Below are 16,832 nucleotides of genomic sequence, written 5' to 3' on the forward strand. Positions count from 1 at the left end.
GTACTATATTCAGTTCAGTCACGTAAGAATATCTGTTGACATTCTTTGTTGTCCCAAATTGACATTTTTGAAATTTCCAGCAATGAGCCAAATCTGTCATGTTCATCTTTGGTGCAAAACCCAGGCATAAATATTTTTCACTATTAGATAATCGTTGTTTTATTTGCCTATAACAGAGCATAAACTAATTTCCAAATTTTCTTGAAATATATCCATGTCTTTTCGGTCAAATGTTACTTTGTGAAATGATATGATTGATCAAACACAATAACTTTGTGCAGAACAAGAGTTCCTGTTAACAAAAATGGTCCCAATGAGCCTTCTAGCTCATGAAACGTCTTCATTTTCTTGCGCATGACAGGGTTGTTGCGCTGCTCAACATAATAATTCCATCGACAACTCAACAGAGGAAATGCATTAATACTCTAATGCAATACAATGCTAACTCGATTTTCCCTAGACTGCAATTTGCAATTAACTAACACTCATTTCTGATATATTCTTGTCCTGACAAAAAGATACCAAGATAAATCTAGACTCCCAAAACATGTTCAATTGTTCAAATTCGCAATACTGCTTCTTCCTGACGCCTTTACAATATCTTGGAGTATTCTGCAAGGCCCGTGCATTCTCTACATAGAAAAGTCAAATAGCTCGGCAGCTATCCATGTGACCATCGCTCCGTAATCTTTTGATCTCGCATTTCACATACGTGTTTCATATTGGCGTCATAGCACCTTACCTTAGAAACAATATGGAACAAGATAGCTCTGAACTGGGCAGGTAAAACATAAGCTCCTTATTCTTAATTAATCTAGGATGCCTTGAAACTTTTGGAATGAACTTTATTGTCACAAACTCAACTCCTCAAATAGGTCTTCTGTATTAGGCCTTACACTGCCACCACTACAGGTTTGAAGTGCTTTCTCCCCCAAACAATCTGCCAATAGAATGCATGGATGCTTCGCACCACCATGTTTTAGCAGACCGTGTCTAAGAATTGAACCTGTCTCCAATGAAAGGGGATCTTCAAAACAAACTTTTCGCCATAAACTGGCAGCGAAACATCTTGCGTAAAGGTAACTATAGTAACCTGCATAAAACAAATTCAGGTAATATGCTTCAGCGAAGAAAAATGCCTATTTTCAGGGAAAAATATAGGAGATAGAATGAATTTAATTTAATTAATTATCTACAAGTGGCTAAAGATGGGCAATGGAATTGCAGAAAAAAGACCAGAATATACATTGGGAGTTCCTAGAGTATCTTCTGATCTGTCTACTAGTGGCTACAGATGAGCAGCAGGACAATAAAAGGGAAAAGGACCCGAGAGTAAATGAGTGCCTAAAGCATCTCTGATAAACAATAGTAAAGAAAAGAGAAGAGCTGAAATAAAGCAGGCATTAACCGAAATGCAATGAAGCACAAGAAAGCCCACGTGTGTGAAAAAGGGCGAGGAGGTGAAGGATGTTCCAAAAAACCCGTAGAACAGTAACAGCCGGTAAAGTTAAAGAGTACAACTATAGTGTTACCCAGCAACTCTCCTAAAACATCCAAGGCTGGGAAAAAGTTGGGCACAAGATTCGCGCTTGCAACTGGCTAGGATCTGGAGGTTCATGGTGTCTCAGTCTAACCATTCTCACTGTTAACCTGAGCATAAGGCCCCTTCCGAAATGAGTCATAAAGGTTGAAAATAGGAACTGACAAAATTTGGTATCGGTGATATGGAAAAATAGGGTTTTGAGGATATTTTTAAGGCTATTCTTATAAATAAATAGTAAATATGGATTATTACCACAAATTGCAAATAGTCCAAATTGAGATCGTAAAAGAAGACTACAATATGAAATGCTAAGTCCTATACCACACAACAGCGTCTCCAAAACCCTTTAACCTTTCTGTCAGCCCAGGTGACGAAAAGAACACATCTTTCAGCCCAGGTGAAGAATATGTGCAAACCTAATAGCTAACCAGATCGAGAATACTGAGGTGAACAATTCTGCAAGAATGTCCCCAGATTACATAGACTGCCAACTTTTCTTTCACTGAAAAGAGCATGGTTAGAGAAAGTGACATTGAATCATATGCCTAGAAAAGGGCAGAAAATAGTAGAGAAATCTGATTTATGGAATCTGCTTAAGCGTACAGGCTGTACAATGCAAAAAGAATTCGTATATTCCTAAACGACAAAACTTTGAATTGCCACTGCCTGATAAATTTTGAGCGCTAATGCTTTCATGAAAGGTAATCTTGTCATGAATTTGATCAAAAGTTCCAAGACCAACACCCAAAACAGGGCAGATTCCTACCCGAGTTAAAAATGAAACTGAGTCACTTACCAGCACCATAATTTACAAGATGGTTGAAGCGTGTATGCCAGTGTGTCCCTTCAACATGCTTCCAACTAGTGTGCTTCTCCTTCAAATCTGCAACTATGGATGTTGTATCTCTTCCCGGGAAAGGTTGCTCGCCAAAAAGAGTTTGATCAATCAGGGAAAAGAAAATCTGGAGACAAAAGCACAATGCTAGCATAATGTTAAAAAGAAAACAGTTGCAAATACACATTTGCACAGGACAATCAAGGAATCTTGAGAGCAGAAAAGCACCGGGCACTGCTGATTTTTTTGCGAACACTTTTCTTTCCCAATAAGATCATAAATTGCTTACATCATCCAAAAGACGACTTGGCTTATTTTATCTTCTTATGCTACTTGTAACACAAAAGGAATCCTGGACCATCTTAACAGATAAATGTCACCATGTGATGTTGCTTGATTAAAGCAATCGTTATTTGTTGGAAAAATAAACTCACTTGGCGCTGCAGGTCTGTTGCTGCAAACATTTTTCTAGCATTGTTCATGGACACAACCAGTTCCTCTGGTATCACCTCCCCCGTTGAGTAATGTTTTGCAAATCGTTTAAGAACCCTATAGTCCCAAGCAAAGTACCTGGAAACAATAACTCTTCAGTCAAGAAAAGAATATTCTGGAAAAATCGAAAATGGCTTTAAGAAATCACCAATGTGCTAACTACAACTCTACACATTGAAGATTTAGGACATTCAATCAAGGTGTTATTGCATTTTCTCTCAATAATTAGGAACAAATAATTCAGAGATCATCTGAATGACATACTTTATTATGAAATACAAGACGAAATCTGATCATCAAAATGAAAGGCATTATATTTAACATCATGATAATGGCCAATTATTTTAAGATGGGACTATCATACAAGACTTCATGATAGTTGCAGATAAATGACAACCAACCAGATGTGATCTTACCTTCATTCCACTAAAGGCACTACATAGATTCTAATTACAATGCTAACAATGACAATAAGGAAAAGGCAGTTTCCTTGAAAGAAGTGTTATTAGAATTTAGAACTGGACCGGAACCAACAAAACTAGCTGGTCCAACTGGTTTTTGGGGCCATATCGATCCAGTTCAATGTTTTGAAATAGAAACGGGTACTGTTGTCGCCCAAATTGTACAGGTAAATGCGACAACGACTCAAGGCAGGGGCTGTCACTTTGATCCCCGCCCTCTCCGTTCTAGCTGTCTCCCTACAGCAGGATATTAGGGGTAGTCCCTATGAAATGTGAGGATGAAAGGCTTATCGGGAACCGACAAGCTAGGGAGACACAACTGAATGGCCTAGCAACTTGGTTAATTATGATTAGCAAACTTGATTATTAGCACGATTTAATTAGATTATTGAGAGACCAGTGCTTTATGGAGTCAAATCACTTGCACAATATAAATTAGTTATCAAGCTATTAGATAAACAATGGTTGCTTAGGATGCACACTATCCTATATGAGATGTGACACTTAGGACTAGGTGAAATGCAAACTCTTGGTTAATTTTATATTAGATGCCTATCTAAATGAGGCCTTTCTCTCAACTATTTTGAAGTTAGTCTTAAGTGAAGGTTGTGGAGAGAAATCCAGGAGAAGATAGCAAAGACTATATTAACGATACCTCCCCTGGATTTCTAACCACCTAAATGCCTTCGGCGCTGCAGAGATTGTGGCTCTGATGACTGCAAGATCACCATGTTAACCATAAGTGAGGGTCTAAACTTATCAAGCTGGGTGAGAAAGGTGATTCTATCGTCTTTCAACCAAGCTTATGCCTGGAGGTAAATTAATTAATGCACTATTAATACTAGAATGTAAGTGCAGGATGAGTGATTAGCTTTAGGTGAGATCATTAGATGATTTAAGCACTTTGAGACAACATTCAATTTAGAGAAATAAAGGAAAGTACTTAACAATTGCGAAGACAATATTCACCGAAAAAAGTGCTTATTGAACCCTTTGAAAAGATAATCCAATGACAAGTAAAAAGTGTAAAACAATTCAAAATTAACAATCTTACAATGGACAATTACTTGATCAAATGCACAAGTCCAATGCTTCTCAATGTTAATGTGCCAATTAGATAAATGCCAATCCCTCAACAAGACATTAAAACAATTAGCAATTTTTTAGATTACTTAGATGACTTCAAGATTAATCTTATCACGATATAGAAATCAATCAAAGTTCTTTAAGAGTGAGTTGCAATATTGCAAGATTATTAATCTTAGATGTGAAGCTCACTTGCAAGACAATATGTTAGAGCACTTATTAAAAAAAGTAAGCTCACAAGAAATGCAAATTGTGACTGGTCAATGATAGCAATGACCAGCAATAGTATTAGTACTCCTTTTGAAACCAATGTTATAAGAAATGCTAGCAATATACTAATGCCTTTCAATGTCAATAAACAAAACTAACTTGATAACCAATGACATGCAAGGACACTTGCAATTAGAAACACTTGGCAACTTGTACTCAATGATATTATTCTTTACTTGATGCTTATGACATTAAAAGAGCAAGAACAAACTTATGAGAGCAGCAAGAATGAATGCCCAACAATGCTGATGACTTTCCAATGAGATTAGATGACAGTCAAGTACTACTTGTGCCACTGTTACGTATTTTATGCCACTGCAAACAATATAATCAAACAATGTATCTTGAGGCTGCAATAAAACAGTGATGGGAAAAGAGAGTAAGAAGGCAAGTCTAAGATGAAGGACCATGCACTAAGCCAATCATTAGTTTAGTACATGGACCTATCATGTTATTAAAAGACTATGTATGCTCATACATACCATTGATTTATCGGGATTTTCCAGCGACTACACCGCTCAGGCTCCAGCACGGTTCACTGCTCAGACTTCCCCCTCTCCGATGTAGTTAATGACATCCATTCAATATCATCTTCGTGTGGAGGAGTTCAAACTGCTTAGTTGGGCATGCAAATTTTTTAAATGAAAATTCAAACTCAATAGTCCCCTGCGCAAAATTTTGAAATATTCTAGCGACATCAATACAACATTGACGATGTATTATGCTTCGACACCCCTCAGTGAGATGCATTGTGAATCTCTTCAGCGGTGCGATAAAGAATTGGAGCATTTATCCAACGCAATACTTGAGTTAGAGTCACCCTCTGATAACCCTATAAATTATGTTTCAACTATTGAGAGCGCCTAAATGTCTATGTGCTTGGTCGATGACGAAATAGACATTTTTGTGGAGGATTGTTGATCAATGGTTCTCATTGATGTCAACCCAAGCAGCACCAAGGGCTACCCCGATCTTTCATGGGAATTTTGACTTGACAACTTACTCTATTCTGAGTCAAGGATCTTCTAGATGGATTCTACTCATTGAGATGTTTCCGTTGATATATGGCACGCCAAGTAATTCTTCACGGTTTGAGAGCTATTCATGTTTGAAGTTAGTAACCTCAGTTAGTGGGCTAAAACCCTATGGGGTTGTGGCATGGCACTCATAATTGGTTGTGGTCATTGAATAGTCAATAATTAATAAAAACAAATTGTTCCTAAAATCCCTCCAACGTTCACTTGTTGAGGACCCTCTCAACTCAAGACATTCATATAAATAATGACCCTCGTATCCCCCTCTAGTAGGGATTTTGTAGCTTCAAATAGGTCATTGTGGCATTTTCGCTATAATTTTTAATTAATTAATTAATTAATTAATTAATTAATTTATTTTTATTTATTTTTTCTGCGAAGCTTCGAAAGCTGAAATTAAAACCCATTTGAGCCGAAATCTTGATGAACCTCGTCACTGAATTTCAGATCTTGGTTCGCTATATTTTTGGAGATATGATCTGAGGAAGTTAGGGTTTTTGCAAGCTCCCGAATTCCATGTCAAACAGGTGATGTTGGGAAAATCATCATAACTTCCTCTTTAAGCATTGGATTCAAATTTCATAAATAGTCATAGAAAGAGAACAGACTGTAGTTTGTTGAGTAGCTTTTTCAGGGCCGAAGGTCGCAACAGTGACACGTGACACTTCGTACAAGTTCGCTATAGTGAACCAGTCTATAATCAGGTCATCGTGGGAGATTGGGCATAACTCTTTCTTGAAGAATCTAATCTTGATCAGACCTGTGGGGTTGGAAAGAGGACTCAGAGGGCTACCACAGGATGAAATTGCAGACCCTGGAGATCTGTAATTACATAGATACAAGAAATTCAATATCGAGCTCCTAGAAGGAAAGGAAAAGCATGCATTCAAGGATCACTGCAGTAAGGATCACACATCAACAGTGAAGGGTAAGTCTCCTACAACAAGGTATGTATAATTAGTGTTTACAATTGAAATATGAGTATCATCTCTAACATATGTTTTTGCAGGACAACTTAAGTACATACAAGGTCTCGGTTATATCTCTATGTTTCTATATGTCATAGTTAGTTTTGATACCACATTTTGGATGTCTTATTCTTGATACTACACATTTGATGCTACATATTCTTGATGCTACACCAAGTCTGCTAAATCTATTTGATGATGTAAGTTCATGTTACTTGTCTTGTCATAGTTGATAGAATGGTCTTTGTTGTTGTACCTAGAACTTGGCCCATCACAAGTCTAGGGTTTGTCATTAGGTTTTATTGTATATATCTTTAGGTCAGTTTTGGATATAGTCTTGCATAGAGTCCAGGCCTATATCAAGAGTGGGAGTCTTTGTCTACTGCTGCAACAAGTCAACAACAAAAGTGACAAGCACACTTCTAGTACGCATTGTAATTTTAATTTGTATTTATTTATTATTATGCACTTACATGTGTTTTGCAGTGAGAGGTAAGTTGAAGGGTATCTTGTTTTGTTTTGGGATTGGTTTCGCCGGGCAAATTTTGCATGCAGGTAGAAGAAGATTCAAGTACAACTTCAAGCAAGAATTCAAGAGCATAAGTATCAAATCAAAGGAAGCATTGCAGCAGGATATCCTTTGAAGACATGACAACCATCCGTATATTGTGAAAGTGTCAAGGCCAAGTGTCATCATTGTAAAGTTGTAAAAGAGTCATTTGTAAAAGTGTCATCATTGGAAGAGTCATTATTGTAAAAGAGTCAATCTGCCTAGAGCCGAAAAGGCATTATTAGGAGGTATAGGGGCCTTTGTTGGGATGATGTCATGGTTGGGTTGAAGGTCATAGTGTGATTGGGTGTTCAGTCAAAATCATTGTAAATCATATTGTATTGTGGACTATTGTCCCTGACACAGGAATCCACACTCTTGTCTCATTTCAGTCATTATAGGGTGGTAGGGAGGTGCTAAGCTGGTGCATGAAGTCGCCTACATGTTGGAGCCTGTGAACACTTCAGGATGGTAGGTTGGTCTAGGATGTTGGGGTATACATTCAGTTGACTACTGAAGAAACCAGGGCGTTGGGGCGTCCTTCCAGTGGGACCTAGAGAATAATGCTTTTCTAGAATTCTAGGAAGTTGTTGCTTTCATTTCAGTTGGGGCTAAAGATTAAAGAATTTATTAGAAAAGCGTATGGTGGTTTTTGACACAGAGGGGGTTTTCCACCTAAAATTCTTGTGTCTATTGTTCTTTTATTTATTGTTATTACTGCATAAAAATTAATAATAATTGAAGATTAACTAATGCTCTGAAAAGATTTAAAAGTGCTAATGTTATGCTCTTAACCTGCAAAATGATACCCAAATACAGAATATGCGAAGAAAAGATACCCAGAACACAGAATAGCAATGATTTTATTATTCAGAGAGTAATGTTCACTTGCCTCTTCGAAGGGGCAACCTCCAATAGAGCAGAGCTCGATTACAAAATAGGACACGATACTCCTCGCAGGGAGTCTCTATCCTTTATATATGACTCATACATGCAATTCCACGGGCCAATACCGTGGGTTTTATTAATACCATCTATCTAATACTACGGCCCATTTGCAACTAACTGTGGTCCCGTCATTAATTGCGGGTTAACCACTTACAAATATTAATATGGGCTTTATTGACTCTTGACTATGACGTGATCCCATGACATAAATAAGGGGGTTAGGGTGGGACCCTAACATGCCCTCCCCCTTAAGACTAGCCTTGTCCTCAAGGCTGAAGCTGCAGAAACTGCTGAAGAATAGTGGCTGGTTCCCAAGTTGCATCTTCCGGAGAGGTGTCTTTCCATTTGACGAGGACTTCCTTAATCATGCGGCCGCGCAGGTGTTTGTCTCTTGTGTCTAGAACCTGTTCGGGTTGAAGCCAGATTGACCCTTCTTCGTCCAATTCAGGTAGACTGGTTTGAACTCGGCAATTGTTCCCGATCACTTTCTTGAGGCACGATACATGGAAAACTGGATGGATTTTTGCAGTAGGTGGCAAAGCCAACTTGTAAGCCACTTCTCCAATGCGTTGAAGTACTTGGTATGGTCCGTAGAATTTTGGAGATAGCTTCTGACAACCCTTGTCTTTGAGTGATGTTTGCTTATATGGTTGCAGCCTCAAAAAGACCTGATCCCCTTCTTGAAATTGGCGCTCTGAGCGATGCTGGTCTACCTGTTGCTTCATGCGGTTCTGAGCTTGATGAAGATTCTCTCTAAGATGGGCGAGCATGGTTGCACGGTGTTGTAGGAGTTGATCCACTGCTTGTACTTTGGAGCACCCCTTGAGATAAGAAGTAGGGGAAGGCGGAAGTTGACCATATACTGCTTCATAGGGAGTCATTTTGGTGGTGGCATGATAGTTGGTGTTATACCACCATTCAGCCAGAGGTAACCACTGTACCCAAAGGTGTTGCTTTTCTGAAGTGAAACACCTAAGGTAGGTTTCTAGACATTTGTTGACGGCTTCAGTTTGACCATCCGTTTGCGGATGATAGGAAGTACTAAGTTTTAGTTGAGTGCCTTGTATCCTGAAGAGTTCCTGCCAAAAATTACTGGTGAAGATCGGGTCGCGATCGGACACAATAGAAGTGGGCATGCCATACAATTTGAAAATCTGATCTAGGAAATATTGAGCGACCAAAGTTGGTGTAAATGGGTGGGGTAGGGCGCATAAATGAGCATACTTCGATAGTCGGTCCACAACCACCATGATGACTGACTTGTTCCCGGACTTTGGAAGACCTGTAATGAAATCCATAGAAACTTCCGTCCAAATTGATGTCGGAATGGGCAATGGTTGTAATGTGCCTGGTGTGTTGACGGTTTCCCCTTTGTGGCGTTGACAGACATCACATTCTGCTACAAAAGTAAGGATGTCCTTTTTCATGCCTGTCCAAAAAAATGATCTTCTGGTGCGAGCATACGTCTTCTGAAAGCCCGAATGTCCTGCAATGGGCGATGAGTGCTTTTCTGCCAAAATGCGACTTTTGAGGGTGGATGTTGGGGATATTACGACTCTGTCCCTATAGCGAAGAATATCATCCTGCCACGAGTAGCCCTTGGTGGAATTTGGATCTACCTGCAATTGAGAAATGAGTTGGGATAGCCCGGGGTGTGAAAACCATTCCTTGCGAGCCTCTTCAATCCATTCTGGAATGGGGAGGGAAATTGCTAGCAGAGTACTTTCTTCCTCAAATTGGCGAGATAATGCGTCTGCTACACTATTGTCTTTCCCTTTCTTGTAAATGATCTCATAATCATATCCCAGCATTTTGGCGAGCCATTTATTTTGTTGTGGGGAGGATAGGCGTTGCTCCAAAAAATATTTAAGACTGTGATGATCTGTGCGGATTTGGAAACGTCGCCCCAATAAGTAAGGTCGCCAGGTCTCGACGGCATGTAAGATGGCCATCATTTCTTTTTCGTAGGTAGATTGGCCCAGATTCCTCCCACTTAGTTGTTGGCTTGTGAAGGCCAAAGGTCGCCCTTCCTGCATTAAGACCGCCCCAATACGGTCCCCAAAGCATCACATTCAATGACAAAGGATTTGGTGAAGTCAGGTAGTGCTAAGACTGGAGTGGAACACATGGCGTTTTTGAGAGTGGTAAATGCCTGTTGTGCTTCCTCATTCCAAAAGAAGGAATTTTTCTTTAGGAGTTGAGTGAGGGGCTTCGCTATGCGGCCATAGTTGCGGACAAATTTACGATAATAGCCTGTGAGACCCAAAAATCCTCTCAAGCTCTTCAAGGTCTTAGGTTGAGGCCATTCTTGCATTGCCTGGATCTTTTTGGGGTCCACCTTGACACCTTCACGCCCCACAATGTGGCCCAAATACTCAACTTCTTCCATGCCAAACGAACACTTGGACATATTGACAAATAATTTATGCTTGCGGAGCAGGTGTAAGAGTAGATCTACATGCTGAAGATGTGCAGCCCAAGTGCCACTATAGATGAGGATGTCATCGAAGAAGACAAGGACAAATTTCTTGAGATATGGTTTGAGAATGTGATTCATAAGGCTCTGAAAAGTAGAGGGGGCATTACAAAGACCAAATGGCATGACCAGGAACTCATAATGGCCTTCATGAATTCGGAAAGCAGTCTTGGGAATGTCGACTTCCTTCATGCGAATTTGGTGGTAGCCTGAGCGAAGATCCAGCTTAGTGAAGAATTGAGCCCCATTGAGTTCGTCCAGCAAATCGTCAACCACCGGAATGGGAAATTTATCTTTGACTGTCAACTTATTGAGGGCCCTGAAGTCGGGACACATCCGCCACTCCCCATCTTTCTTGAGCACCATGACCACTGGGGATGAATAAGGACTAATGCTGGGACGAATGACACCTGCTTCCAAAAGTTCCTTGATTATTTTTTCTATTTCATTCTTTTGGGTGAACGGATATCTGTATGGCCGCACATTTGGGGGTTGGGCCCCTGGAACCAAGGTGATGCTATGATCATGTTCCCCTCGCGAGGGTGGAAGCTCATGAGGCTTGTCAAAGACCGGCAGATGGTTATTTAAAATCTGTTGCACCTCAGGATGAATTGGCAGAGACTTGGTTTCGACCACCTGGATGGCATTAAATTGAGCTACCACTCCATGATTGCCCTTTTTTAACAATTTTTCCATCCAATGCGAGCTGATGATAGAGGGGGCTCCCGCCTGGAGTCCTCTGAGGGTATGTGTGTAGTTGTTCTGCTTAAAACTCATATATAACTCCTGAAAATCCATTGTGATTGGCCCAAGAGTGCGGAGCCATTCAGCGCCGAGGACAATGTCGCAACCCCCCGTGTCTGGCAAACATGTGGGTTTTCAACTAATAATCCCCCATTTGAAGTTTGACATTTTCACAACGGCCTTCACATTTCATTGTGCCCCCATCTGCAATTTGGACTTGGAAGTTAGAAACTGCTCGTACAAAACAATGCACTGCTTCTGCGATTTTTTGATGGATGAAATTATGGGTACTTCCACTATCAATCAAGACTACTACTGGGCGATGTTTAAGAAAACCCTGATTTTGAGAGTTTGAGGGGAAGAAATCCTTGCCAACGCATGCAGCGAAATAACTGGTTCGTCAGAGACATTCTCCTTTTGGTTGTCTTCTTCTAGCGCCTCATGTTCCTCAAGTGGTGGATCTTCCTCTGTTGAGCTGTAGTCAGTGGCATCTATTTGAAAAAATTTGGGCTCCTTGCATTTATGACCTGGGGAGTATTTTTCATCACAGTAGTAACATAGTCCTTGCTTCCTTCTTTCGTCCATTTTCGTAGGTGACACCTTTTGGACCTTAAGTGTTTGAGTCGTGTTGTGAGCCTGTGGGGGACGACCTTTAGCGGGGAAATTTGGGCGACTGTATTGGGATGCTAATGCACGTTCCACGTTACGGGCTACCTTGCAAGCCTCTATCCAAGTGGGAGGGTGGTGCAGTAAGACTTGAGCTTTGATGGCTTCTTTAAGACCACTGATAAAACATTCCGTGTAGAACACATCTGAGAGACCCCAAGTGCGGAAGGCTAAGGCTTCAAACGCTGTAATATATTCATCCACTATACCTATTTGTCGGAGCTTAGTAAGACGACCCAAAAAAGAGTCCTCCTGTTCAAAGCAGTCTCGAAGAGCTTTGGTAAATTGGGTCCAAGTCTTAAAAGGTCCATTGCAACGTTGATGCCATTCCCACCATTGCCACCGTTCATTGTCCAAGTACATGCTCCCCAACATAAGCTTAGTCGCATCATCTAAGATACGATTCAGTTTGAAATACTGCTCCATTTGTGCTATCCATGTGGACGGGTGAGAACCGTCAAATTTATGCATATCCAACTTGGGAGGTCGCTGACTGGGTGGTGGGTGGGTGTGCCAGACGTGAGGAGAGTGGCTAGACTCACCCTCATTGTATTCATTGCCATTATACGCCTCCTCGTGGGCTTGCTCCTTGCCCTTCGAGATTAATTGCTGGACCTGGAGACATAGTCCGGTAAGCTGATTATTGAGGGATTGGATGGATTCTACAAGTTTGTCCATTCTTTCATTGGCCATTGCTTGAGCTCTAGTTTCTACCATACACCAACCTGATGAAAAATTGGGACCGCCTAAAAATTTTCACTAATAATTGAATGGTACCACCGTGCTCAGCTCGTCGTCCTGATTCTGATGGGCTAGATCACCAATAAGCGCCCCGGAAGATCTCAGACTTTTTTTTTTCTCTGAAAACTCCTACCGGAGTTTTACTCCTTCCTGATCAATACTGCAGTCGCCAAATCCTCAAAATGTCAATGCGGCCAAAAGTCCTGCGAAAATTATACCTCGGTATAGGAACCCTTCACAACAACTCCGATCTTGTGGATCTGAGAGATCTGAATGGCGGATCGGATAGCTCTGGGCGGCGGAACAGACTGCTGCTGCAGATCGGCTGGATCTAATAGATCGGAATGACTGATCTGCGAACTCGAGACTGCGGGACTGATGTCGGCTGCTGCTGCACCCCGTTGCGCCAGCGGATCTGGAATAGATGATGTGTGATCCCCCGATAGAAAAGGGAACTATGGTCTTGAGGAGTGTCAGGTGCTACAGATCGCAATATACATAAGGGTCTAGCAGTAGTACTCGGCCCAATGTTTCAGGGCTCTAACTAAGGAGGATCGACCATACCCTTAGCCGTACAACCCGACTACCCTATCGTATGGGCGAGTAATCTCTCCGAGTGTTGTTCTCGGTGTACTGTAGCCACAAGACGGCCGACGGTTTATCTATGGCGAGGTTTCAAGGGAGCCTAGGGGCTGCCGATATACCCAGAGGGTACGTGGAAGACAGTCCGTGCGCGGTTCTGTCTAATGCGCTACTACTCGAAGGGGTACCCACAGGGGTTACAAGGGAGTCCAATAGACATGACCACCTCTTGTATTTCCTGCGTGCATGCCTCCCCAAATCCGCAGGTTTATGCGCTCAACGACAGATCCCGTGGGTTAAAGACGCCGGAACACGTCTCTAGCCAAAAAAAAGTTTTGCTAAGATTTGGAGATCCCACCGGCCCTGGAAAGTACTCTGATACCACTTGTTATGCTCTTAACCTGCAAAATGATACCCAAATACAGAATATGCGAAGAAAAGATACCCAGAACACAGAATAGCAATGATTTTATTATTCAGAGAGTAATGTTCACTTGCCTCTTCGAGGGGGCAACCTCCAATAGAGCAGAGCTCAATTACAAAATAAGACACGATACTCCTCGCAGGGAGTCTCTATCCTTTATATATGACTCATACATGCAATACCACGGGCCAATACCGTGGGTTTTATTAATACCATCTATCTAATACTACGGCCCATTTGCAACTAACTGTGGTCTCGTCATTAATTGCGGGTTAACCACTTACAAATATTAATATGGGCTTTATTGACTCTTGACTATGACGTGATCCCATGACATAAATAAGGGGGTTAGGCTGGGACCCTAACAGCTAATTGCTAAGGAACACTGATTCACCCGCCCTCTCAGTATTTCCAACAATTGGTATCAGAGCTTGGTTTCTTCAGTAACGGCTTAACTGCTGGAAGTTAGTTTTCAAAGCATAGAGATGGGAAAGTCAAAGAAGCAGGTTACAAGGATTTCAAAGGAAGGTATAGGTACAACAAAATTTGAAGAAAGTGAGTATTGTGTACCAACCCCTAATTTTGATGCAGATAATTACTGGATATGGGAATCCAAGATGGAAGTACATTTGCGGGCACATGGAATATAGGAATCAATTGTTTTTGGAGACACATCTACCGAAAAAGCTAAAAGGTACAATTCAAAGGCCATGAATGTAATTTCGAATGTTTTGCCAAATTCTGTGAAAACAAAAGTTGGTCAATGTTCAACAGAGAAAGCTCTTTGGGAAAAGCTTCATAATCTCTATTCAACAAAGCAATCAGGTCAAGATGTTATTGAAAATTCGGATCCTTTTGATTATGATGAAGAAATGGGAGAAATGAGTAAAATAGAGTTTCAAAATCAAGTGATCAAGGTGATAAAGGAACTCAAAAGTCAAAAGCAAAAGACAAGACTTTTGGAAGCAGAATTGAAGACAGCAAAAGAACTCATCAAAGAAAATGAAGAGTCTAAGAAGATGATTAGTAGTCTTAGAACTCAATTGGAAGAAATCAAGAATACAACGACACGAGACCTCAAGAGAGAAGTCCAACAGAAGCAACAAGAACTCGACACAGCATTTGCAAAGATTAACAGAATCACACAACAGATGCAGGAAGCAGAAATTGAAAGGAAGGAATCTAATCAAAGATACATATCCATTGCTGAGCAAAAGCAAAAGGAATTAGAAACATCTTCAGTAGAAATAAACAGGCTCAGGATTGAAAACAAGAAGTATAAGGAACAGATACAGGTTCTCAACAGAGAAGTAGAAAAGACCACTCTTCTCAAGCTACAGTTTGAGGAGGAAAAAAAAAAAGGAAGATCTTGAAATAATGGTTTCAAGAAGATCTTGCTCAAAAGCAATAAGAATTTGATGCAACCCGTGATGAGATCAAAAAATTCAAGGGATCGCAAAAAGAACACTTACAAGATAAGATAGATGAAGAAGCAAAAATGAAGGCAATTAAAGATGGTAAAGCTCCAGTTGATGAAGGTACAAGCTCCACATCTTCGCAGGATGATTCTAAGAAGGAAGTTGATCAAAGTGAAAAGCCAAAGAAGAATGTTGCAACTCCAAAGAACAAGACCAAAGCAATCAAGAACAAAGGACCACAACAAACTACAACACCACCTCCAAAGAAGAATGAAAAATCTTCCAGGTATGTTCGTTTATTTAATGGTTATTGTTTTTCATGCGCTAATTATGGACATATGGCCAAGGATTGTAAAGTTATTGACAGGAACAACTATCAAGGACCATCACATCCGAATGAACCATTTAGGTACGCACATTTATTTAATGGTTATTGATTTTTATGTGCTAACTATGGACATATGGCTAGGTATTGTGAAGTTTTTGATAGGTACAATAATTATTTGCAAAACCCTAGAAGCAAGTTTGCAGGATCACGAGACAGGTTGCACGATGATTTTGTCAAAAGAGAATACATGCTAGATGGGCCAAACATTGAATGTTTCAAATGCCATAACTATGGCCATAGCACTCAAGGTTGCAGATATCAGATGGAATCACCTATGGACAACATTGAATGCTTCAAGTGTCATAACTATGGGCACATGGCCCGAGATTGTAGGAATAAGAAGGTCTGGAAAAGGAAACAGGAACAGGAAGACAAAGAAGATAACAAGGTATCAACAGTTATGTTTTGAGGATTTGTAAAAGCAGAAAGTCATGAGGAATTAGCAGATGCTTCAGAAAATGACTCAAGTCAAGATGGCCCATTAGGTGACTCACTATTTTGAACAATCTGACTTGTTGACTCCTTAATCTTTGTAGAGGAGGAGTCTATGTAGCAGTATATTGCACAAGTCTATGATTGACAGAAAGGTAGTTTGAACAAGATGGCAGTTTCATTACAGGTTCAGGGGGAGCAAAACAGTTGAAGGATTACAAGTTACCAGGAACAAGGCAAGATTAGTCTGCAAAGGATATGCACAGGCTGAAGGAATTGATTTTGAAGAAACATTTTCTCCCATTGCCAGAATGGAAGTTATCAAGATGTTTCTCGCTTATGCTTGCTCGAGAAAAATCAAGGTCTACCAAATGGATGTTAAGATAGCTTTTCTAGATGGTGAATTGGAGGAAGAAGTTTACATTGAACAACTCGAAGGTTTTCTTCTCTCTGACAAAGAAGACTACTTTTGTAGATTAAAGAAGGCTCTATATGGTCTCAAGCAAGCTCCTAGGACTTGGTATGCTCGTCTTGATGGATATCTACATCAACAAGGATTCAAGAAAGGAAGTGCTGACAACAATCTTTATGTGAAAGTGGATCACAATAACCTAACAATTATCGAAGTATATGTGGATGATATAATCTTTGGAAGCAGTGATGACATATTAAGTAAAGACTTTGCCACAAAAATGCAAAGTGAGTTTGAATTTTGAAATGTCTATGATTGGCGAACTGACATACTTTTTAGGGCTTTAATTTCTCAGCAGGATA

General features: G+C 40.5%; 1 protein-coding gene across 1 annotated transcript in view; it reads right to left on the reverse strand.

Annotated features, from left to right (window-relative positions):
* Positions 1–233: 233 nt before the first annotated feature.
* Positions 234–16,832, reverse strand: part of LOC149244909 (Zincin-like metalloproteases family protein) — a 515,093-nt gene continuing 498,494 nt past the window's right edge. The window contains exons 16-18 of the mRNA XM_089457599.1: positions 2,813–2,948; positions 2,340–2,505; positions 234–1,093 (exon numbers count right to left, since the gene is read on the reverse strand). Coding sequence (XP_089313725.1) covers positions 852–1,093; positions 2,340–2,505; positions 2,813–2,948 — 544 coding nt within the window. The 3' untranslated portion in view covers positions 234–851. The remainder of the gene's footprint in view (positions 1,094–2,339; positions 2,506–2,812; positions 2,949–16,832) is intronic.

Source organism: Pinus tabuliformis, chromosome 7, assembly GCF_031772625.1.
Source record: "Pinus tabuliformis cultivar Carrire ecotype Pingquan chromosome 7, CPIR1, whole genome shotgun sequence".
NCBI lineage: Eukaryota > Viridiplantae > Streptophyta > Pinopsida > Pinales > Pinaceae > Pinus > Pinus tabuliformis.